Source organism: Bos grunniens, chromosome 6 (genome assembly GCF_055505025.1).
Source record: "Bos grunniens cultivar Pamir isolate PY7600 chromosome 6, Bosgru_T2T1.0, whole genome shotgun sequence".
Classification (NCBI taxonomy): domain Eukaryota; kingdom Metazoa; phylum Chordata; class Mammalia; order Artiodactyla; family Bovidae; genus Bos; species Bos grunniens.
This window is the reverse complement of record NC_141170.1, coordinates 60,299,837-60,324,233: the sequence shown is the minus strand read 5'-3', so window position 1 is coordinate 60,324,233 and position 24,397 is coordinate 60,299,837. Positions and strand designations below refer to the sequence as shown.

Below are 24,397 nucleotides of genomic sequence, written 5' to 3'. Positions count from 1 at the left end.
CAGAAGGGCCATAACTGTGAGTGAGAGCATCTTAATGATTTGGATTTCTTTGTCATCAATGTGCCTATAAAGCTCTAAGACAATTTAAAGGATTATACAGATCTCTCCTTGTTTTCTCAGAAAAGCCCAAATCAAGTATTCCAAGTGCATAGTTTGTAAAGATTGTGATGATATAAACAGAAAAAAATTGTCATTTCAATCTCACTGGAAAAAGCCAACTTCCTTAGCCAGATAGTGTATTGTGTCTAATCTTCCTGCTAAACCTGAACAATTCTAGGTCTATGTAATGACTACAGAAGCAATTTCAGAAACTTCTGGAGGGAAACACCACACAAATGAATGAGTCTGTGGTTCCCGGTTATTAGCTTGATGCCCAAATGCTTATCATATTTGCAAGAGGCAGTTTACAATCTGCTCATCTTGACAAATGTAGCCCAAGGGGATTTAAATCCCTGCATTTGCAATTTCTATCTCTTCCTCTCCAAATTTATGGAGAAATGGTAGACACGAATAATGTGTCAGGGATGAATGAACTGAGGTCTCTGTTCCACTCCTGCAGCTCTATTTCACTCAAAGGAGAGTAATAAATAGAAAACAAAGAAAAGTCTCAGCAGATAATGAATCTGAGTCCTAACGACCTTCCCAAACTACAGAAATGGATTGTAACTTACTTGGCATTGCCCAAACTATTTGATGCCTGTAGAGAAGTATGAAAATATTTTTGACTGTTTAGGGCCACAGCTGGGCATTTTAAGTATGTCCTCTATGATTCATGAAGAGTCAAAACTACTCTTCCACAAAAAGGTGAAAGTCATCCATCAGTGGTAATGGAAAACTTGCTTCCAACCTGCCCTGTCTATTGCCTTGATGGTGGTGTGATTGATTATTAAGGAGTCTTGGACTATTCTGCAGCCCCCAAGGACCATAGTATGGCCATTTATATAACATATGGGTGTCACAATCCAATGCCTGATATCCCACATCTCTCTTGCAAAACCACTTGATTTCTGGCCAGGTATGTAGAGTGAAAACTCACATTTACTCAAAGGAAGTCATATGTGAAATAACAGGCTTGCTTGCTGAAAGTAACAAGTCTGTCACTTGACTGGTCATCTCCATCTGGATTGCTGCGAAGGCAGCAGTTGGTCAGTCACTGCTAGGGCATCGATACCTAATGGGAATAATATACATCAATGATCTGAAATCACTTGGCTTAAAAGCAAAAGGCTCATTGATTTTTAAGTGCAAGAATAAAGTCCTCCATGTGTGGCATCCAAACCATCCACCCGCTGTTGCCTTTTGTCTCTTTGAGATAGTCATATTTTTTTCTTGTTTCCGGAGCTAAAACTAAAACAAATCATGAAATAAAGTAAAAGAGGAAAACATCTACTGATTTTAATGAACCTCTACCCTTTATTCATTCAATCATCCATTCATCCATATATTCATCCAACTAGTTCACAACATTATGGCAACTGTTGTGCATTCTACCGAATAGGGTTCTACTTGAAATTCACTTTGCAGGTCTCTTACCCAAAACCATATAAATCAGTTTGAAAGACAAATATACTAATCCACTAGGTATATCCATAGTTTCTGCTTGTTGTTGTTATTGTTTAGTCACTAAATTGTGTCTGACTCATTGTGACCCCATGAACTGTGGCCTGCCAGACTCCTCTGTCCATAGGATTTCGCAGGCAAAAATACTGGAGTAGGTTGCCACTCCCTTTTCCAGGGGATCTTCCCGACCCCGGGATCCCACACACATCTCCTGCATTGGAAAGTGGATTCTTTACTTCTGAGCCACCAGGGAAGCATCCACCTATATGTTGATAACACGCAAATTTCTACCTGGAGCCCTAACATCACTCCTGGATTCCAACCATAGAGTCAGCTTCCTATCAGACATCTGTATATCAGTGTTTGGGTGTTCCACTAAACTTAATCTGAACATGTCTGAATTGAATTCATCACCTTTCCCCCCTCCTCCTATTGGATGCATAGTGTTACTTCTGCCAGAAGCCTAGTTGTCACCCTCGGCTCCTACTTTTTCCTCGCCCTCAGTGCCCAATCAGCTATCGGTTATTTCTTTGTATATCTTCCTGGATCCCATTGCCTCTGTCTTGTTTCCCTTTCTTCTCATCATTCCTGTGAATGGCATAATAGATAGTGAAGGACGGCAGCATATGCCACTCCAATATATGACTGTAGGGGTTCAGGACATGCCATCCCCAAATATGCTGCTTTGGTATGTTGATTACTGTTGAGCTGTAGGCTCTTGAAAAACAGCAAATACAGGGAGAGGCTTTGAACTTCCCTTACCTACCTGAAGACAGATACTCCATAAGGGACTCAGTTGTCATAGATTCCTAAACTGGGAGTTTCAACAACCAGGGAAAATTGCCTCAATACAGAAGAGGAGACTAGCAGTCAACACCACTTCCAGACAGACTTTTATCACAAACCATCATATTTCCCATCTATTCTTCTAAGGGTCCACTCATCTTTCCAAAAAATCATTTGCTCTACCCTAAGTATTTTGGCCACCTCATGCAAAGAGTTGACTCATTGGAGAAGACTCTGATGCTGGGAGGGATTGGGGACAGGAGGAGAAGGGGACAACAGAGGATGAGATGGCTGGATGGCATCACTGACTCGATGGACATGAGTCTGAGTGAACTCCGGGAGTTGGTGATGGACAGGGAGGCCTGGTGTGCTACGATTCATGGGGTCTTGAAGAGTCAGACACGACTGAGCAACTGAACTGAACTGAACTTAAGAGGCTGACATCTCCTGCCCCCTTCCCTATTTAGAATTCAGGATTTAAGTCCGAATTCTAAGCTACCTCTTTGAGTTACTCATTTTTCCCTGGGTATCACCCTTGTATACATGAGATTGCTGCTGCTGCTAAGTTGCTTCAGTAATGTCCAACTCTGTGCGACCCCATAGATGGCAGCCCACCAGGCTCCCCCTCCCTGGGATTCTCCAGGCAAGAACACTGGAGTGGGTTGCCATTTCCTTCTCCAATGCATGAAAATGAAAAGTGAAAGTGAAGTCTCTCAGTCGTGTCCGACTCTTAGCAACCCCATGGACTGCAACCTACCAGGCTCCTCTGTCCATGGGATTTTCCAGGCAAGAGTACTGGAGTCGGGTGCCATTGCCTTCTCCGATACATGAGATTACATGTTAGTAAATTTCTGATTGTTTTTCTCTTGTCAATCTGCCTTTTACTACAGGGGTCTCAGTTAAGAACTCAGAATCAGTTCAGTTCAGTTCAGTCGCTCAGTCGTGTCCGACTCTTTGGAACCCCATGAATTGCAGCACGCCAGGCCTCCCTGTCCATCACCAACTCCTGGAGTTCACCCAAACTCATGTCCATAGAGTCGGTGATGCCATCCATCCATCTCATCCTCTGTTGTCCCCTTCTCCTCCTGCATTCAATCCCTCCCAGCATCAGGGTCTTTTCCAATGAGTCAACTCTTCGCATGAGGTGGCCAAAGTATTGGAGTTTCAGCTTTAGCATCAGTCCTTCCAAAGAAGACCCAGGACTGATCTCTTTTAGAATAGACTGGTTGGATCTCCTTGCAGTCCAAGGGACTCTCAAGAGTCTTCTCCAACACCACAGTTCAAAAGCATCAATTCTTTGACGCTCAGCTTTCTTCACAGTCCAACTTTCACATCCATACATGACTACTGGAAAAACAATAGCTTTGACTAGACGGACCTTTGTTGGCAAAGTAATGCCTCTGCTTTTCAATATGCTATCTAGGTTGGTCATAACTTTCCTTCCAAGGAGTAAGTGTCTTTTAATTTCACAGCTGCAATCACCATCTGCAGTGATTTTGGAGCCCAAAAATATAAAGTCTGACACTGTTTCCACTGTTTCCCCATCTATTTCCCATGAAGTGATGGGACTGGATGCCATGATCTTCGTTTTCTGAATGTTGAGCTTTAAGCCCACTTTTTCACTCTCCACTTTCACTTTCATCAAGAGGCTTTTTAGTTCCTCTTCACTTTCTGCCATAAGGGTGGTGTCATCTGCATATCTGAGGTTATTGATATTTTTCTGAGCAATCTTGATTCCAGCTTGTGCTTCTTCCAGTCCAGCGTTTCTCATGATGTACTCTGCATATAAGTTAAATAAGCAGGGTGACAATATACAGCCTTGACGTACTCCTTTTCCTATTTGGAACCAGTCTGTTGTTCCATGTCCAGTTGCTTCCTGACCTGCATATAGGTTTCTCAAGAGGACTCAGAATGGTAGGGGGTAATTATTTTTCCTCCCCTATGATACCAACCTGGTGTCAGTGCAGGTATTAGTTCCCCTCTAATCACTCATTGTGCTAGTATCAGCGTAGATTCCCTAAGAGTGCAAATCTGGTTATTCCTTTAATTGAAACCTTCATTGGCTGGACCCCAGCATCTAGGAGAATACCCAAACAAAGTCCTTTATTGTCTGGTCCCGCTTACCTTTTAGGGCACCTTCATCAATTCCTCATCGACTCAAGGGCAAATCCCACAGAGATCCTTGTATATGGACCCTTGCACCATGCTCCCTCTCAGCTCTGTGTAGTGGCAGTTTAACTTATGCAGGTGCTACCGTGCACTGATTGGAGCCCATCAGCGGCCCGTATGAACTAAGAAATTTGACGTTATTGATAATGTCAGAACAGTGCATTCCTAAAATCAGCATAGCATCATTAGCACAAATTGTGCTTTAATGAAATTTATCTTAGACTGGATTTTTAAAAATCTGGCTATAATATAACCCCCAAAGAGGGATGAGATTTCCTCCGGTGTATCAATCTTTTCTCACTGCAGTGATTCAAAAATGTACTCAGTGATAATCGGGAAGGAAAAAAAAAGAACTTTCCTGAGAAGTGGGTTAACCATTAATAAACCTTTTTTTTTTTTAACCCTAAGGACTTCCTAAACGTTTTAATGTACTATTGTGCATTGGAACTCTCCAAAAGGGGGCTTGAAGGTGCAGCTTCTCTCTAAGTTAAACAGGGAAGCCTATATCTGGAGCAAAAATTAACAGCCGCCTTCAGTGGTGTTCCTCTGAATACAGTCTGGCTTCCCTCTCTTCCAGTAACTCTGTGTGTAGTAAATTATTCTTTCAGTTGTGCAGTAGTATTTAAGGGCTGTCTGCTTAAACTTTAATTGGTTAAGCAGTTACAAGCTCAAATTATAGAGTATGAAAAATATCACAATGGATCACAGTATTGTCAACTTTCCCCTGCAGAACCCTGACATTCTCAAGTTTAACAAAGCCCGTCCCTCTCCCACGTTAATTACCACAGTGTCCTTGAAACAGAATAGCATGGTTATTACTATGTCAAAGAGAGCATGCTTCCATCTCCTGCATGTCAGGAGCCCATGCGTGTGTGTGTGTGTGTGTGTGTGTGTGTGTTGGAGGACACATAGATCTTAAAGTAAACCCCTCTTTTCTGTACACAACTGCCCAAGTGCCTTCATATATGTTCTTTCCACTCTGTCCAACTTCTCCTTTAAGTCTCAGATTGTGTCCCTTCCTCCAGAAAGTCTTCTCTCATTTCTTCCTCCTTGATTTCAGTGCCCTTGTCTGGGCTCCAATAACATTCCATTTATTAAGTCCACAAACACTTACTGGATAATTTCTACATCAGATACCAGTACTTGTTAATGGTGCTCAGATACTAGCTTGTTTGGGGCACAGGTAAGCCAACCTGGTCCTCAGGGAGGGGGCGCTATACACCTAGGGCTCTTAGCACCAGTTCCCAGGAGAGGCAAGAAGCCTCCTCCCACCTCATTCTCCCTACTGCTCCTCCAGCACCACCCATCCATGCAAACCAGCAAATTCTCAGGAATACAGCCTGTGTGAATTCTGCCACTAAAACATGCCTTTTTTGCTCACACTGATTGAATTATTCTATTAAAAAAGCAACAACTACTACTGAATAATGAACTTTTATTCTAGCGTTAGTCTGTAATTAAAAGAGCTTGAATAAAATAGACAATTTTTAAACACCCTTTTTTTTCTACTGAATTTTTCACTCTGAATAAAGAATAATGTCCAAAAAAATCTTACTGTGATGTAAGCATTAAGCACTGTCAATTTGTTTTGACATAGTGGAACTTTGTTTTGATAAATTGCTTAAAATAAAACTTAACTTTGTTTGCCAAAATAGGGTGGGGAATGGAGATGATTTCCTGTTTCTCTGTAACAAACTTCAAGCAGAAAAATGTGTTTTAAATCCAGTAAGCAGAAAAGGACTTTCTGGGCACTTAGTTCCTAGCATTTTCTAATCAATATTTGGCTGTTTTTGCATTGTAATTAGTACCTTTCACCACAGGGGATCTTGAGATGAGTTCAAAGAATTGAACTCTTAAATAATCTATTAAATGATTCACTTTTGATCCTATTTGATGAGCATCCAGAGCATCCTCTGTGCAATTCATCTCACAACCACCAACTAATCAAGTTCTTTAGATGTATTTGGTTGCATGGGTAGAGACAAGAGAAACATTTGTTGTGTAGGAGTACTTGCAGTTTGATGGTGTTCATAAGTCTATGCTCCAAGCATCACTGGGGCACGAGAGAGTCATGCTACAGAACCTCCCCCACCTTGCTAGAAGTGTGTACAAAAAGATATTGGACAATCTTCTTTTCCTAAGAAAATGAATCTACTTTTATCTCCATAGCGAGAGTTAATAATTAAGATATAACAGAGTGTTAAGGGCATGGACTTTGAACTGAGACCACGTAGTTCAAATCTCAGCTCTGCCACTTAAATCTGTGTATCCTTAAGCAAGTTACTTAACCTCTCTGTGCCTTACTTTCTTCATCTGTAAATTGGGATCCTGATAAGAGTACTTACTTTCAGATATTGTGAGATAAACGAATTAACCAGTACATTTTTAGTGCCTAAAGTGGTGGTGGTGATAGTTTAGTTGCTAAGGTCGTGTCCGACTCTTTGCAACCCCATGGACTGTATAGCCCACCAGGCTCCTCTGTCCATGTGATTTCCCAGGCAAGAATACTGGAGTGGGTTGCCATTTCCTTTTCCAGGAGATCTTCCCCTCCCAAGGATTGAACCTGGGTCTCCTGCATTACAGATGGGTTCTTTATCAACTGAGCCACCAGGGAAAACCTCTTCCCAATTCCTACCCTAACATTGGGCTGTTTTGGCAGCAGTTGTCTAAGCTATGATTCCCCTAAGGTGACTGAAAAAATAGAGCAGATATATATCTTTTAGTGGGAATCGAGGAAGACTTTCTCCAAATGCACACAGCTAGAAGCTAAAGTCAAAAATGGGAGATGATCACTTTAACCCATAAGTTGCCCTAGAGCAAACCACTTCCTTTCCAAACATGAATTTCTTTATAGATTGTTGAAAATAGTTAAGGCTCCATATAAGGATATAAACTGATGCCTGTCTTTACCAGATGCCAAATCTCTGAAAGGACTATCTCCGAAACAAAGTTTTTAACTCCTCAAAGCAAATTATGAATTTAGGGGAGAAATGAAAATTTTAAGGTCACCATTCTGTATTAAGTATGAGAGAAAGAGGAGTAAGGCAGGCTGTGGTTTATAATAAAAAGGAATGAAAATAAAAAGCAGGCTGCACTACCCTGGACAAAGGAGACCCTGTCTATTTCCAGTTCTGTCACTGACAAGCTCTGTGATGTGACCTTGGGAGAAACCCTCAACCTCTGGGAGATTCAATTTCGTCAGCTGTAAAATGAGGGCACTGACCAGATGATTTCTAAGATTTCTTACAGCTCAAACATCCTATGATTTTATGAAATAAAATAGATGTTAGAGGTTGTATATAGCAGGCTACTGAAGCAGGAAATGATCTTTTTGCAAGGATGTTACTGGTAGCTCGTGGAATCGAAGGGAAGGCTGGAGAACCAAACTCAGGATCAAGGCAGTTTGGAGGGGGTGGGTGGATCCTAGGGGCTCTAAAAGCAGGAATGATGCAATTTAACTGCCAGAATGAAGAACTCAAACAATATTTTCCATTCTCATGTCACTATAAATTCAAAGTCCTGAGAAAGTGGGTCAGATTCATCTAGTTCAGGTCACATGTCACCCCTTGGCTGATGGGCAAGAAACCTCGATTTACATACAGCCTTGCCAAGACATCGTTCAATGGACAAGACATAATTCCTAAGAGGAAAGTGGCTTAAGATCACAAAAGAAAGATAATGACAACCATTCAGCTCTTCACTACAAACACTGTGCCTATCTTTGTACTATCACACACTGATAATCACCTTTCTATGTAGAAATAGTTGGGCTATTTTCACAGTCCATCTGAAAATAGACATATCTTTAGAGGAAATGATGGCCCTATGACAACCCTGTGGACACCCATCATGAAATGCTGGACGAGGACACACGCTGATGAAGAGCCTTGCTGCTGCTAAGTCACTTCAGTCGTGTCCAACTCTGTGCGACCCCATAGACGGCAGCCCATCAGGCTCCCTCGTCCCTGGGATTCTCCAGGCAAGAACACTGGAGTGGGTTGCCATTTCCTTCTCCAATGCATGAGCCTTAGTGTGCCTCAAAAGGCTGTCCCGAGGGGGAAGCCTGTGTTTTGTTTTCAATCAGTTTCTCTCTGCACATCTCCTTAGGATGAGGAGCATTCTAGGAGGCACTCATCAGTTGTTTCCTCTTCTTCCATGTTTACAGAGACCTGTTTTCATTCTGACAGTCAATTTCTCTCCCTGCTTAAGGAACCAGGCCAATCTGAGTCCTTCTAACCCTGGTACTCAGCTGGTAAAGAATCTGCCTGCAATGCAGGTGACCCTGGTTCGATTCCTGGGTCAGGAAGATGCTCTGGAGAAAGGAACAGCTACTCACTCCAGTATTTTTGGGCTTCCCCGGTGGCTCAGCAGTAAAGAATCTGCCTGCAATGCAGGAGACCTGGGTTCGATCCCTGGGTTGGGAAGATCCCCTGGAGAAGGGAAAGGCTACCCACTCCAGTATTCTGGCCTGGAGAATTCCATGGACTGTATAGCCCATGGGGTCGCAAAGAGTCAAGACACGACTGATCGACTTTCACTTTCACTTTCAAACCAGTCATAATGGTCTCAATCCCCCTGTGCTGTCATCGTTGGGTTTAAGGGTAGGTCTGTGACCCAATTGCCACCTGGCCTGGAAAAACTATGACTTAGCACGCACACTTGTGACCCAACTCTAGATGCTCTGACATGAGGAGAAGTCTTTCCAGAAGGGGGCTTCCTATAACAGCTTTTCACTTTTAAAAAGAACAGAGTGGTAGAAGAATGTGCTGTGGGGCCACCATTTAGTACAAACTGTCCTTGAAACCATGAGAGGGGAAGCCTGAAGACAATGCCAACAAGTAGAAGGCAGCAGAGAGGAAAAGGAGGAAAGGACCAGGTGCTCAGTGAGGGGAGTTCTTGAGTTCACCAGCTTGGGAAACACCCTACTCAGAATTCTGTAGGGTAAGATAATGCGTCTTCTTATAATTTATGTCACTTCAACTTGGGCCTGCTATTATCTGCAGATGAAAGTATCTCAAATGATAACCTAAATATTATATTCTTTCAATAAGCAATAAATTTATCTCCATATTTCCCTCTGGTAACAGCCTTAACTCTCGGGGTTGGGGAGGGAATAACTCATCCAGAAGACTTTGTGAAGTATTATTTTTGCCAAAATGGACTGTTTTTGCCCCACGCCCTTTCATGAACACTTCATCTTGTCCTTCAAATTAAAGAAGCTTCTAGTCCACTCTATCTTTACTAAGGTAATGATTCCTAGTTCATAGAGGATTTTAAAATGCATCCATTTGTTGTCATGCCTCTCCATTAATCAATAACATACCTATTTAGATTTTTCAAATGTAAGAACTTCCTTTCACCCATTATCCTAAGATTGCCACCCATCAGAATAGCACCAATAGTTGGAAATGGTTAAGAAAGATGTAGGGACTTCCTGGCGGTCCAGTGGCTAAGACTCTGCACTCCCAGTGCAGGGGGCCCTGGTTTGATCCTTGGTTAGGGAACTAGATCCCACATGCTTCGACTAAGAGTTTGTGTGCCACAATTGAGAGTCCACACACTGCAACTAAAGATCCCGCAAGTTGCAATTAAGACCCAGTACAGCAGTGTCCACAGGACTGGAAAAGATCAGTTTTCATTCCAATCCCAATGAAAGGCAGTGCCAAAGAATGTTCAAACTACTGCACAATTGCACTCATCTCACACACTAGCGGGAGAAAGCAATGGCAACCCACTCCAGTACTCTTGCCTGGAAAATCCCATAGATGGAGGAGCCTGGTAGGCTGCAGTCCATGGGGTCGCTAAGAGTCGGACGTGACTGAGCGACTTCACTTTCACTTTTCACTTTCATGCATTGGAGAAGGAAATGGCAGCCCACTCCAGTGATCTTGCCTGGAGAATCCCAGGATGGTGGGCTGCCGTCCATGGGGTCGCACAGAGTCGGACGTGACTAAAGTGACTTAGCAGCAGCAGCAGCAGCACACATTAGCAAAGTAGTGCTCAAAATTCTCCAAGCTGGATTTAGAAAAGGCAGAGGAACCAGAGATCAAATTGCCAACATCCATTGGATCGTAGAAAAAGCAAGAAAGTTTCAGAAAAACATCTACTTCTGCTTTATTGACTATGCCAAAGCCTTTAACTATGTGGATCACAACAAACTGTGGAAAATTCTTTAAGAAATGGGAATACCAGACCACCATACCTGCCTCCTGAGAAATGTGTATGCAGGCCAAGAAGCAACAGTTAGAACTGGACATGGAACAATACACTGGTTCCAAACCGGGAAAGGATTATGTCAAGGCTGTATATTGTCACCCTGCTTATTTAACTTATGTGCAGAGTACATCATGAGAAACGCTGGGCTTGATGAAACACAAGCTAGAATCAAGAGTGCCGGGAGAAATATCAATAACCTCAGATATGCAGATGACACCACCGTTATGGCAGAAAGTGAAGAGGAACTAAAGTGCCTCTTGATGAAACTGAAAGAGGAGAGTGAAAAAGTTGGCTTAAAGCTCAACATTCAGAAAACGAAGATCATGGCATCTGGTCCCTCACTTCATGGCAAATAAATGGGGAAACAATAGAAACAGTGACAGACTTTATTTTTTGGGGCTCCAAGATCACTGCAGATGGTGACTGCAGCCATGAAATTAAAAGACGCTTGCTCCTTGGAAGAAAAGTTATGACCAACCTAGACAGCATATTAAAAAGCAGAGACATTACTTTGCCACAAAGGTCCTTCCAGTCAAAGGTATGGTTTTTCCAGTGGTCATGTATGGATGTGAGAGTTGGACTAGAAAGAAAGCTGAGCACCAAAGAACTGATGATTTTGAACTGTGGTGTTGGAGAAGACTCTTGAGAGTCCTTTGAACTGCAAGGAGATCCAATCAGTCCATTCTAAAGGAGATCAGTCCTGAATATTCATTGGAAGGACTGATGCCGAAGCTGAAACTCCCAATACTTTGGCCACCCTTTTGCGAAGAACTGACTCACTGGTAAAGACCCTGATGCTGGGAAAGATTGAAGGCAGGAGAAGAAGGTGAGGACAGAGGATGAGATGGTGGGATGGCATCACCAACTCGATGGACACGAGTTTGTGTAGACTCTGGGAGTTGGTGATGGACAGGGAGACCTGGTGTGCTGCAGTCCATGGGGTCACAAAGAGTTGGACATGACTGAGTGACTGAACTGAACAGCCAAATAATTAATTTTTTTTTTTTACAAAAAGAAAGAAATAGAAAAGAGAAGTGAAATAAAAATAGAGAAGGAAGTAAACAAAATCAAATCACAAGAATCAACTGTCAGAAAAATGAGTCTGAGTCTTTATTCTAGCATGTTTTATATGAAAGAAAAGAAATATAATTGGGAGAAAGAGCTATCTTCTGACAGAAGGAGAAAGGATGATGCAATTTATACAATATTTATCTCTTTTAAAATTTGATTTTATTAAATTTCAAGTAGGAACAAAAGTGTATTTTAAAATATGTGTAAGTTACATAGAATCACAACACAATGACTCCCATATATCCACTACCAAGTATACAAGAGAACACGGCAATGTGTTAGATGTCCCTGGCATGTAGATCCCCAGCCCCACTCCCTTCCACATGCCTTCGAGGTTAACATTGTGCCAAATTTACAACCAATATCTGTCAAACTCCATTGATGAGTATTGCAAAGGAGGAGCAGGTAGGGAGAAGTGAGTACCTGTCACTGGGGACTCGGAAGCTGGAAAAGATGTAATTCCTGGTCTCCTCCCAGTCTGGTGGAGAAACAGACATGAGTACAATGGTTGTGGTGTGAGGCAGGATGTGAGAAGGACTTTGATAAGAGGACTAAGCCCTAGGGAAGCACAGAAAAGAGACGTTATTCCAACTGGCATCAGCAGGGGCTGCTCCATGGACATGGTAGCCCATCTGCGTTTGAGGGGTGGAGAGGATTTCTGCAGATGGAAGGAAAGGGAACAGTCAGAAAGGAAGCTGGAGGAACAAGGTGGTCTGAAGAATGACTGCTCCATCCAGGATGACTAAGTATGCAGGGTGTGTGGAGAAGCAGAACTTGAAACTAGGATTGAAGTAAAGCTTGAAGGGAATCTTATGGAAAATGAAAATTCTGGAAATCAAAGGCGGCAGCTGTAAGTTTGGGCAATACTGTTTTCCACACAGAGATCCGGAGGGGTGCCCTCTACCTCTCTTCTCTCCCCGCTTCCCCTGCCGCACCCTCAGGCCACACCTGCATCAAATCATTGCCAAGTGCCACCAATTCTCCCCTGACACCCTCTCCTCTGGCCATCCCTCTTCCTTCCATGCTAATCCCACCATGTCTGCTCAGTATCTCAGCAATGTAGTCAGCCTTCCCTCTGGTGCCATTGTTCCCTGCCCGCTCCAGTTGACACCTGAATTCCTCTGGATGGAGAGCTGGGGTCCCCGCTACTCAGCAGGACACAGAGATCAAGGAGATAAGTGTGGGGCACAGCTGGCAAGGGTCGCCTGCTGTGAGAACCACAGACACACAGAGGATGAAGCTATAAGTCATACGGAGGGGGTATGAGATGGGTCAAGGTCAGAAGTGGAACCAGTGGAAAAGTGGGGTGTGCTAAAAGTCAGGCTCAGTGGTGTAGATTGGAAGCCTGGAGTCACACCAGACACCCAGGAACACGGGTTCATTTTTTTTGGAGCCAAGTGCGCAGGGAGCGGAGCAGAACTGGCTGGCTGAAGGAGAGACAGGCAGGACCAACAAGCCCAGGGACATTCCATCAGAAGACTCCTTCAAGGTCAGGTTTACCCAGGCTCCTCTTACTCCCAGGAGAGAGGACACTGGAGCTCTGGGCGGGAGCCGTTTTCTCAGGCACCCCCAAGTGTCTTGCGCCCTTCATCCCATCTTCACCCTGCAGTGTGAGTCCTGGGGGCAGCCCCAGCTTTGCAGCCCACCAGACCTCAACTGGAGCTAGATATTAGTCCAGAGATGACACGCTAACTGGTTAGCTTCCTGGAGGTAATGACACCTTGAGAGCTATTGTGAGGAGGAAATGAGTATACATAGCATGTGCCTGGTGTATAAGAAAGCTCAAGAAATAGTTCTTCATCCAACAAATATTTATTAAGCACCTACTTGTGAGCCGAGCGTTCTATCAGCTGCCAGGGATAGTATGATGAACAGAACCAGTCTAGGCAGGGAGACAGACCTTTGTTAATAATCATGAAAATAATTGTAAATGACAGATATGAAAAGGGCATGAGGGCTGAGCAAGCATAGATTTACTGAGGGATTAGGAAAACTCATCTTTCAGACCCTGCTCAGAAGTGGGCTTCCGGAGAAGCCTACCAGATCACCCTCAACTGGCAATGATTCTATCGGCCTGTGAATTCTCAGCAGGAAGCATGCAGCCTATTAATGACACATCTGACCATGGCACCTAGTATTATAATTAGTGACATGCATCTCCTGTCTCCTTCACATCATAGCCTGTGGGCAGACAGCAGGCCATCTACATCTTTCAGTGCTTCACAGTTTCAGTTAAAGTCTATTATTTTAATAAATAAGTGAAATCAGCTTTTAAAAGCTGCCACAATGTAACACAATTCGAAGCTTGATTTATGCTTTTTGTATGCCAAGTTCCCATTGATTTCCAAGTCATTTGTCAGAATATAGTAGGTGATATGCAAGGAAACAATAATTTGGCTTCTCAGAAATCATATAATGTCCATACCTCAGAGAGTGTGACACCCCTAAATTCCTGCTGAAGTATTCCAGATCTGAGCCTGACTCACCTATTAATCAGGGAAATACAAGCAAGAAAAAGTATGATTAGTAGAATTCCATTTGCCAAATCCTCAATCTCTAAATTTTTCAATTAGAACCTCAGTTTGTGAGCTAACAACAACAACAAAATATAGAGTACAAAAAAAAAAAACACCTTTATGTGCTGAAACATTCATTCCTGTTAGATTGCTTAATCAGACTCTACAGTTAAACTCTGAAAATCTACTCAGATAAGCAATTTTAGCCACATATTGACATTAGGAGATTAAGTTCCACCTTAACTCTCTGAAGATATGTTTCTTTCCTACATTCTTTTTTATTTCCTTTCCATTATGGTTTATCTCACGATACTGAGTGTAGTCGACTGAACTACCCAGTAGGACCTTATTGCTTATCCATTCTATATGTAATAGTTTGCACCTACTAACTCCAACCAACCAGTCCATCCTAAAGGAGATCAGTCCTGAGTGTTCATTGGAAGGACTGATGCTGAAGCTGAAACTCCAATACTTTGGCCACCTCATGCGAAGAGTTGACTCATTGGAAAAGACTGATGCAGGGAGAGATTGGGGGCAGGAGGAGAAGGGGATGACAGACAATGAGATGGCTGGATGGCATCACTGACTCGATGGACATGAGTTTGGGTAAACTCCAGGAGTTGGTGATGGACAGGGAGGCCTGGCATGCTGCGATTCATGGGGTCACAAAGAGTTGGACACGACTGAGCGACTGAACTGAACTAACTCCAAACTCCCAGCCCATCCCTCCCTACTCCCTCCCCTTTGTCACAAGACTTGTCACAAGTCTGTTCTCTCTGTCTCTTTTTGTTTTGCAGATAAATTCACTTGTGTCATATTTTAGATTCCACATATTATTGCTATTATTCAGTTGCTAAGTTGTTTCCAACTCATGGACAGCAGCATGTCAGGCTTCCCTGTCGTTCACCATCTCCTGGAGTTTGCTCAAACTCGTGTACATTGAGTTGATGGTGCCATCCAACCTTCTCATCCTCTGTTGTCCCCTTTTCCTCTTGCTTTCAATCTTTCCCAGCATCAGGGTCTTTCCCAATGAGTCGGCTCTTTGCATCAAATGGCCAAAATTTTGGAGCTTCAGCTTCAGTATCAGTCCTTCCAAGGAATATTCAGAGTTGATTTCCTTTAGGATTGACTGGCTTGATTTCCTTGCTAACCAAGGGACTCTCAAGAGTCTTCAGCACCACGGTTCCAAAGTAAGGATGATATATGGTATTTGTCTTTCTCTGACTTCACTTAGTATGATAATCTCCAGGCCCATCCATGTTGCTGCAAATGGCAATATTTCATTCTTTCTTATGGCTGAGTAGAATTCTATTGTATATATACAGCACATCTTCTTTATCCATTTGTCTGTTGATGGACATTTTGATTGTTTCCATGTCTTGGCAATTGTGAGTAGAGCTGCTATGAACATTGGGGGTGCATGTATCATTTTGAATTGTAGTTTTGTCTGGGTATATGCCCAGGAGTGGGATTTCTGGATCATATGGGTGGTTCTATTTTTAGTTATTTGAGGACTCTCCATATTGTTTTCCACAATGGCTGCACCAATTTACATTCTTACCAACACTGTAGGAGGATTCCTTTTTCTCTACACCCTCTCCAGCCTTTATGGTTTGTAGACTTTTTAATTATGGCCATTCTGACTAGTGTGGGGAGATACCTCATTGTAGTTTTGATTTACATTTCTCTAATAATTAGAAATGTTGAGCATCTTTTCGTGTGCCGCCGAAGAATTGACGCTTTTGAAGTGTGGTGTTGGAGAAGACTCTTGAGAGTCCCTTGAACTGCAAGGGGATCCAACCAGTCCATTCTAAAGGAGATCAGCCCTGGGATTTCTTTGGAAGGAATGATGCTAAAGCTGAAACTCCAGTACTTTGGCCACCTCATGTGAAGAGTTGACTCATTGGAAAAGACTGATGCTGGGAGGAATTGGGGGCAGGAGGAGAAGGGGACGACAGAGGATGAGATGGCTGGATAGTATCACTGACTTGATGGACGTGAGTCTGAGTGAACTCCGGGAGTTGGTGATGGACAGGGAGGCTTGGCATGCTGCGATTCATGGGGTTGCAAAGAGTTGGACATGACTGAGCAACTGAACTGAACTGAATGCCTTCTTTGGAGAAAGTCTACCTTCTGCTCATTTTTCGATTGGGTTGTTTGTTTTTTTATTGTTGAGTTGTATGAGCTGTTGTATATTTTGGAAATTAAGCCCTTGTTGGTCACATAATTTTCAAAAATTAATATTTTCTCCTATTCCATTGGTTGTCTTTTCATTTTGTTTATGGCTTCCTTTGCCGTGCAAAAGCTTGTAAGTTTGATTAGGTCCCATTTATTTATTTTTGCTTTTATTTCTATTGCTTTAGAAGATCAACCTAAGAAAACATTGGTACAATTTATGTCAGAGAATGTTTTGCCCATGTTCTCCTCTAGGAACTTTATGGTGTCATATATTATGTTTAAGTCTTTAAGCCATTTTGAGGTTATTTTTGTGTATGGTGTGAGGGTGTGTTCTAACTTCATTGATTTTCATGCAGCTGTCCAATTTTCCCAGCATCACTTGCTGAAGAGACTGTCTTTTTCCCATTGTGTATTCTTGCTTCCTTCATTGAAGATTAATTGACCGTAGCTGCGTGAGTTTACTTCCGGGCTCTCTATTCTGCTCCATTGATCCATATGTCTGCTTTGGTGCCAGTACTGGTACCACACTGTTTTGATCACAGTTCCTTTATAGTGTTGTCTGAAGTCTGGGAGGGTTATGCCTCCTGCTTTTTTTCTGGTTTTGCTTTGTTTTTCCCCCTGAGGGTTGCTTTGGCAATTCTGGGTCTTTTATGGTTCCATGTAAATTTAAGGATTATTTGTTCTAGTTCTGTGAAAAATGTCATGAGAAATTTGATAGGGATCACATTAAATCTGTAGATTGCTCTAAGTAGTAAGGCCATTTTAATCCTTTGGAAGATATTTTCCTATTTTTCAAAGTTAAGAACTGTCCTTTTGTTTATATCTAATTTTAGTGTAATTAATATTTATAATAACTCTTGACATCAGTGACAGCTATAAAAAGATGACTACCAAAAGAAACAAAGGAAACATGTTGTTATTAGATTTAAATATTCATATATTTCACTTAAATTCATTTTATTTTGGTATCTTTGAACTTTTTAAACATCTCAGTGCTGAAAAGAGGCAAGATTTACAGATGCAAGCAAATGTATAAACAACCAACCCAGATCCTCTTAAGCAATTTGTAAAATAGGAAAAATCCATCTGTTTAAGAAAACACATTAAATCAGGATCTGCAATGTGGGATGATGAGAGAAAGCATTTTCATCCTCAACCTTGTTTTTGGTATCTCAAAATCAAATTTGGGGGCTACTGTAAGCTGTATAATGGTAGATAAACAAAGGAAGTAAGTGTTCTCTTTCCATGGGTTTCATCAGCTTGTTTCTCATGACTCATAGTTCCTTTCTGAAAAAACTCTCTTTCCTTTGATCTCCTGGGTAAAATGAGTGCTGTTGAGTTAGTTCCCATCAACCAGTCAGCATTTCTACTGGTTCCTATAGTGCAGCCTCAGCTGTACCAAATATTTACCAGTTAACTCATTCCCAGAATAGAGTTATGAGTACTCTTCAGAAGGCTTCAGTCCAAATTGCCCAGAGGAGTTCATAAGGATAGTCTGAAGATTTAAGAAACAAAGGCAAATATTATTCACACAAAAATACTGTTGACCTGAAAATAATTAATGGAAAAAAATTTAAAACCATTTATTAAAACTATGTCTTATAAGAACACAAGAAAACTTCCTAAAGTCACTGATTAAAGGCTCTTTCCAATCCTTTGTTATACCACGGAGCCTCCTTTATGGCCCCAAGAAGACAGTGTGGTTAGTGGTAATAAACTTCTCAGCCTAGGAGCCAGGAAACCTAGGGTCTCTTCCAGCCTCTGCCACTATATTTTTGGGGCTTATTTTCCACTTCTATAAAATAAAAATGCAAGTGTTTATGCACTACTAGAGAAACACAGAAGTTGGAATTTATCAATTCACTTGACAAATACTCAATGGACATCAGTTAAATACTAGGCAACATGTGAAAGGGTCTCCCCATTGTGCTCCCCAAGTTCCTATGAGGGCCTCTATCATGTTACTTGACACTCTATTGGAATTAGGGATTCCCTCATCTAATTCTTCCACTGACTGCTGTTATTTTGCCAATGAGTAGCAGAATTTTGGAGAAGGAAATGGCAACCCACTCCAGTGTTCTTGCCTGGAGAATCCCAGGGATGGAGGAGCCTTGTGGGCTGCCGTCTTTGGGGTCACAGAGTTGGACATGACTGAAGTGACTTAGCAGCAGCAGCAGAATTTTTGGCACACAGTAGGTACTCTAAAAGTATTTGGTGAGTGAACAAAGGAGAGTCTTCCTTCATATGCAAGGCTGAATATCCCAGAATGAGGACCTCAATGAGAAATATCAAGCATAACAGCCAGTAACATTTCATTAAAACATTATGACACTATCGTCTCCCTAGGAATTTTGCCCTAAGACCCAAGCAGGCAGACCTGACTCTCTCTAGTCCTGAAGACAGAGGGATCCTTGGCACTTAGTTTCCAGTTTGGTGCACTGAGCCACCTATGCAGGATCCCCTTGGTTGACTCTCCCGATCTGCTCTCCCCTTCTGTCCACCTTGCTTGGTGCTTGGGAGACCAGCCCATATGAACTGTCTCAATCTAGCTCCAGAGTCCCCCGGCTCTGGTTGGGTTTGGCCAGTGGAGAGTACTCGACATTGAGAAGAAAGAACAGTCAAATCGGGCTATTAATTCTCTCTCCTCAGGGCAACCACAGGCTGTCGTGTCCATGACCAAAAGCCACCGCTCCTATCAGGCAGTCCTGCGCACGTATTCTTTCTGCGTGTGTACGTGTGTCCCTCTCTCCCTGTCCCTCTGAGTTCTTTGTCTCTTTGGTCTTAGGGACAGTAGCAGTGCCCCACTGTCACGAGTCCTAGGCTGCCACACTGTCCTGTTCTGGTTTTCCCACATGCTGACTTAAAAGGCCCTTTATGAAACTCTCCCCAAATTATTCAATATGAGTATATCATCCATTTCCTGCCAGGACCCAGGTATTATAAACACTAAGCACCATAAAAGAATACTAAGAAATGCTAGTTTCCCATTTTGTTCCAATTTTTATACCTCTTACAATGGTTATCAATAGTGCCTTTCACAAAATAGCTACTTAATAAATATTTGTTGAATGAAAGAAAAAGATTTCTAGGACACTTCTGATCACAGTTTTGTATTCAAATGCATGGAAATCAATGTGCATTCATCCAGGTTAATAAAATACAAACTTTAGGGAAATTTTTATTTCAGTAGTTGAGGGTCAATGAGTAGTTCTACTTTACAAATTTACATTCTCTCTTTTCTCATGTTCTGAGTGAAACAGTGAAGCCTGCTGGACTTCTGACTCAGTCCCAGGGAACAGTGCCAAGAGATGAGCTGACATCTCAGGGCACATGTTGTTCAACAGACTAAGAGATTAGTTTACTGGTCCTTACTAGACCTTGGAGGAAATAGTGATTTTATTTCATGCTATCTAATTCATATGAACCAATTTTGAAAGTTCATCACATTCTATCTCCTATGTGCTACATGCATGGTAAGTCACTTCAGTCATGTCAGACTCAGTGACCCTACGGACTGTAGCCTGCCAGACTCCTCTGTCCATGGGATTCTTCAGGTGAAAATACTGGAGTGGGTTGCCATTTCCTCCTCCAGGGGATCTTCCCAGCAATTGAACCCGTGTCTCTTATGTCTCCTGCATTGGCAGGAGGCTTCTTTACCACTGGCGCCACCTGGGAAGCCCTCTATCTGCTACATCCAGACAGGAATGCAATTTGAAGTTAACTATACCTCCTTGGATCTATTCGAGTTTATTATAAATAGCCAAATCATGGATAAAACTGAAGCATCACTCACCGTGTATGTTGATCTTGCTGAGGCACCGCAGAAGTAACTTCTAGTTCTGGTATTGGAGGAAGCACGTCCTTGACTGGAGTCATCGGCAGCCTCTTTGTGGTCTCTGCTATTTAATAAAGAGAGCTGTTCTAGTCTTTATTTAGTCAACAGCAATGCAAAAGCAGACACAGTATATTCTACTGTAGTAAGAGAACTATGCCCTGGGTCTAAATAGGATTTTGGCAGTTTCTACCACTCACTCAATTTCCTGTCTGCAGCTCTGACACTTTTCACCCATTTCTCTCAACTTTGTATCTTCCCTTTCATTCCTCCTCTCCCACCGCCTTCTGGGCACAAGATCTGAAGTATAGTGAAGGAGGAGCAAAGTAAAGAAAAAAACTTAAAGTACAACATCAAGTAGCAAGAAAAAATTTTGGTTTAGAAAGTACAAACATTTCCCTCTATCGTATATTGTTTAAATATGTCCCTAAGAAGAATATTAATGACATCCTTGATTTCAGGGACAATTTTACCAAAAAGCAAACTTACAGATAATGATAAAGTCTAGCCTGCTCTGCTATGACTCTGTGACTTTATAAAATTCTTCTGATATTATCTTCAACTGACTTCAAGTAGGAGACAAAATTTTCTGTTCATGGTTCAGTGGTGTTGCTCTCATTCCACTGGGGTCCTGAGTCTTGCTTTTCTAGTTTTTATATTGAAACTTGAGTTCTACATAATACATGTGATTTTTTTGCTTCACAGATGTCTCTGCTTTTTATACAAAGCCCTGAACATGGATGGAAATGAGGTGACCTATAATTTAAAGAGAAATTTGGGTAGTTGTTTCTTAAGATGAGAAATCAAATAGGAAGATAAGGGTAATCAGGAATATGATACTTTTTGTCCAAGAGGGCGATTAAACACTGATGTGACTGACTGGAAGATACTGTCAAATTTTCTCTCAAAATGTAATTCCTTTAATTAGAAAAAAAAAATTTGATAACAGAAACTTATTTGGGGGATTTAATTTTCTAAATAAGGAACACATTTACATGATTTAAAGATTTTAAGCTATAAACGGATACTGAGTGAATATTGCCTATTAACCCATCTCTCAGACAATCACTTCGCACGATATCACATATTTCCTTCCCTTCTGGATAGATAGGTAGATAGATGATACATTTGTACATTTATGTTACTAAAATGTTTTTGTCCTTCCCACAACTGGCGAAATACTGTATATATCTATATCATGAATGATACATCTTGTGGATCTTTGCACATAAGTATTTCCTTATTCTTTTTTACAACTTCCTGATATTCCACAGTATGGATGTATCACCATGTCTTTAAATAGCCTCTTGTTTAGATGGTGTCTAATCTTTTGATCTTGCAAATGCACTAGCAGTAAACATTGTATATAAGCCATTTCTCTGCTATATGAGTACATCTATACGATAAATTCCTAGAAATGGAGTTACTGGCTCAAAGTGTTTGTACATTCATAATTTTGATCGTTATTACATAGTTATTGCCAAATTACCTATCATAGAAGTTGTACCAATTTCACCTCTCAGTTTACCTTAGTGAAATATGAGTACCTCTTGCCCTTTGCCATAGAGTATGATGTCTACTTCCGGATTTTTGTCAATCTGATAGATGAAAGTGAAGTGGTATCTCAGGGTAACTTTAATTAGCTTTTCCACCTGAATGTAAGCTCCAGGAGAGTAGAAATATTTATTTCATTTGGTTCACTGCTATGTCTCCTATACCCAAATAGCCATAGTAAACATCAAACAAAAAAATTTTTGACAGAATTTGGTCTGAGTGAGACCAAACAATTTTTCATATGTTTAAGAACTATTTGTATTTCATTTTCTACAAACAGTCCATTCTTATCCTTTACCCATTTGCCTACTGGGTTATGGTCTTTTCTTCATGAATTATTAGAAGCTCCTTATACACTAGGAAATGTTGCTCATCTCTGATGAGCTGCAAAAATCTTTTCCCAGTTGTTTTTGCTGTGTGCATTCTTTTGCTGCTGCTGCCGCTGCTAAGTCACTTCAGTTGTGTCCGACTCTGTGCGACTCCATAGACGGCAGCCTACCAGGCTCCTCCGTCCCTGGGATTCTCCAGGCCAAAACACTGGAGTGGGTTGCCATTTCCTTCTCCAATGCATGAAAGTGAAAAGTGAAAGTGAAGTCACTCAGTCGTGTCCGACTCTTAGCGATCCCATGGACTGCAGCCTACCAGGCTCCTCTGTCCATGGGAGTTCTCAGGCAAGAGTACTGAAATGGGTTGCTATTGCCTTCTCTGTACATTCTTTTACACATGGTCAAATTTATTAGTGATTTCGCTGAGTTTTGTGTCATGATTAGTTTTGCAGTTCATTATAAATGAATTCTACCATTGTTTCTTCTATTTTGTGGTTTCATGTTACCATTAAAATCATTAACCTGTTTGAAATTTACTGAAGTGTTAATGTGAGCTCTGGATTAAGTAAATTTTTTTTTCCTAAGTGATTATTCAGTTGTCCCAGCATCATTCATTCAGTAATTTTTTGTTTTCCTACTAATATGGTAAGCCATTTTCATCATCCACTAAAGTCCTGAATTTTCTTATGTTTCATTGGCTCTTTTGTTGGTAAGGGCCAACTGCACTCAGGGGACTAGATGTATCAGCCTTACTTCTCTCACACTGAAAATCCCCAGGGGTCTGTGGTTTTTGTCTTTTTAAACCTGTACTCTCAAGGGTGGTTGTGGTAGGAAGAATTCTACAACAGCCCCCAAGATTCCCACTCCTGGTGTACATGCCCCCCTTTAATTCTCCTCCCTTGAGCATGGGCAGGACTGTAATAGGATCTCATTCCTGTGACTAGGTTACACAAAGATGAAGAGCTTTGCAGGTTAATTAACATCGCAAATCAGTTGATTTTGAGAGAATCTATCCTGGGTGGGTCTGATTTGAAAGCCTTTAAAAGAGAGACATGGCCTTCCCTGCCATCAGGGAGGATCCCTCACTGGGCTCAAAGAAGCAAGCTGCCATGTTGCGAACTGTGTATGAAAAGGGTCCTATAGCAGGGCTCTGCAGGTGGCCTCCAGGACCTAGGGGTGGTGTCTGGTGGTGAGAACCAGTTAAGAAGCCAGGGCCTTCAGTTTACATCCTCAAAGAAATGAATTCTGCCAACAACATGAACCAACTTGGAAGGAAACCCTTCAGATGACAACACAGGCCAGCTCGCATCTTGACTTCAAGCTTATGAGTTCCTGGAATGCAGCAGAACAGTACCCAAATTTCTGACCCACGGAAACTGTGAGATAATGAAGGTATGTGGTCTTAAGCCACTAAGTTTGTGATAATCTGTTACACAGCAATAGAAAACAAATAAAGTGATCAACAGAGCCTTGGCCTGAAAATCCCCAGCGGTGGTAATTTAAAGTGCAGGCTCGAGAACCCTGCCCCAGACCTACTGAATTGCCATCTCCCTTCTTAATGGCCCAGGGGGCCTTTGATGGTTGATTCTGATGCACATTAAAGCTTCAGAATGAACTTCCATGTGAATAATTGTTTGACATCTTTGACAAAGCATCTTTTTTTAATTTTTATTTTATATTGGAGTATAATTGATTAACAATGTTAAAGTATATGGCAAAATGATTCTGTTATACATATAGCTGTTTCTACTCTTTTTTTCAAACTCTTTTGCCATTTAGGTTATTGCAGACTATTAAGCAGAGTTCCCTGTGCTATACAGTAGGTCCTTGTTGGTTGTCTATTTTAAATATAGCAGTGATGTTGAAGCTGAAACTCCAATACTTTGGCCACCTGATGCGAAGAGCTGACCCATTGGAAAAGACCCTGATGCTGGGAAAGATTGAGGGCAGGAGGAGAAGGGGTCGACAGAGGATGAGATGGCTGGATGGCATCACCGACTCGATGGACATGGGTTTGGGTGGACTCCGGGAGTTGGTGATGGACAGGGGAGGCCTGGCGTGCTGCAGTTCATGGGGTCACAAAGAGTCGGACACGACTGAGCAACTGAGCGTGTATATGTTAATCCCAAATGCCTAATCTATTCCTCCGCACTCCTTCCCCACTGGTAAAATATCTTATAACCTTCCAA

The 24,397-nt window shown here is 41.9% G+C and overlaps 1 protein-coding gene across 6 annotated transcripts in view; it reads right to left on the bottom strand.

Moving 5' to 3' along the window:
* Window positions 1-17,415: 17,415 nt before the first annotated feature.
* Window positions 17,416-24,397, bottom strand: part of TMEM156 (transmembrane protein 156) — a 42,772-nt gene continuing 35,790 nt past the window's right edge. For 3 of the 6 annotated variants that reach the window (XM_086406137.1, XM_086406139.1, XM_086406141.1), the window contains 2 exons: window positions 20,290-20,395; window positions 17,416-17,991 (listed from right to left, as the gene is read on the bottom strand). In XM_086406137.1, the coding sequence (XP_086262263.1) occupies window positions 17,979-17,991; window positions 20,290-20,395 (119 nt within the window). In that variant the 3' untranslated portion in view covers window positions 17,416-17,978. The remainder of the gene's footprint in view (window positions 17,992-20,289; window positions 20,396-24,397) is intronic. The other 3 variants (XM_086406138.1, XM_086406140.1, XM_086406142.1) reach the window with 1 other exon arrangement.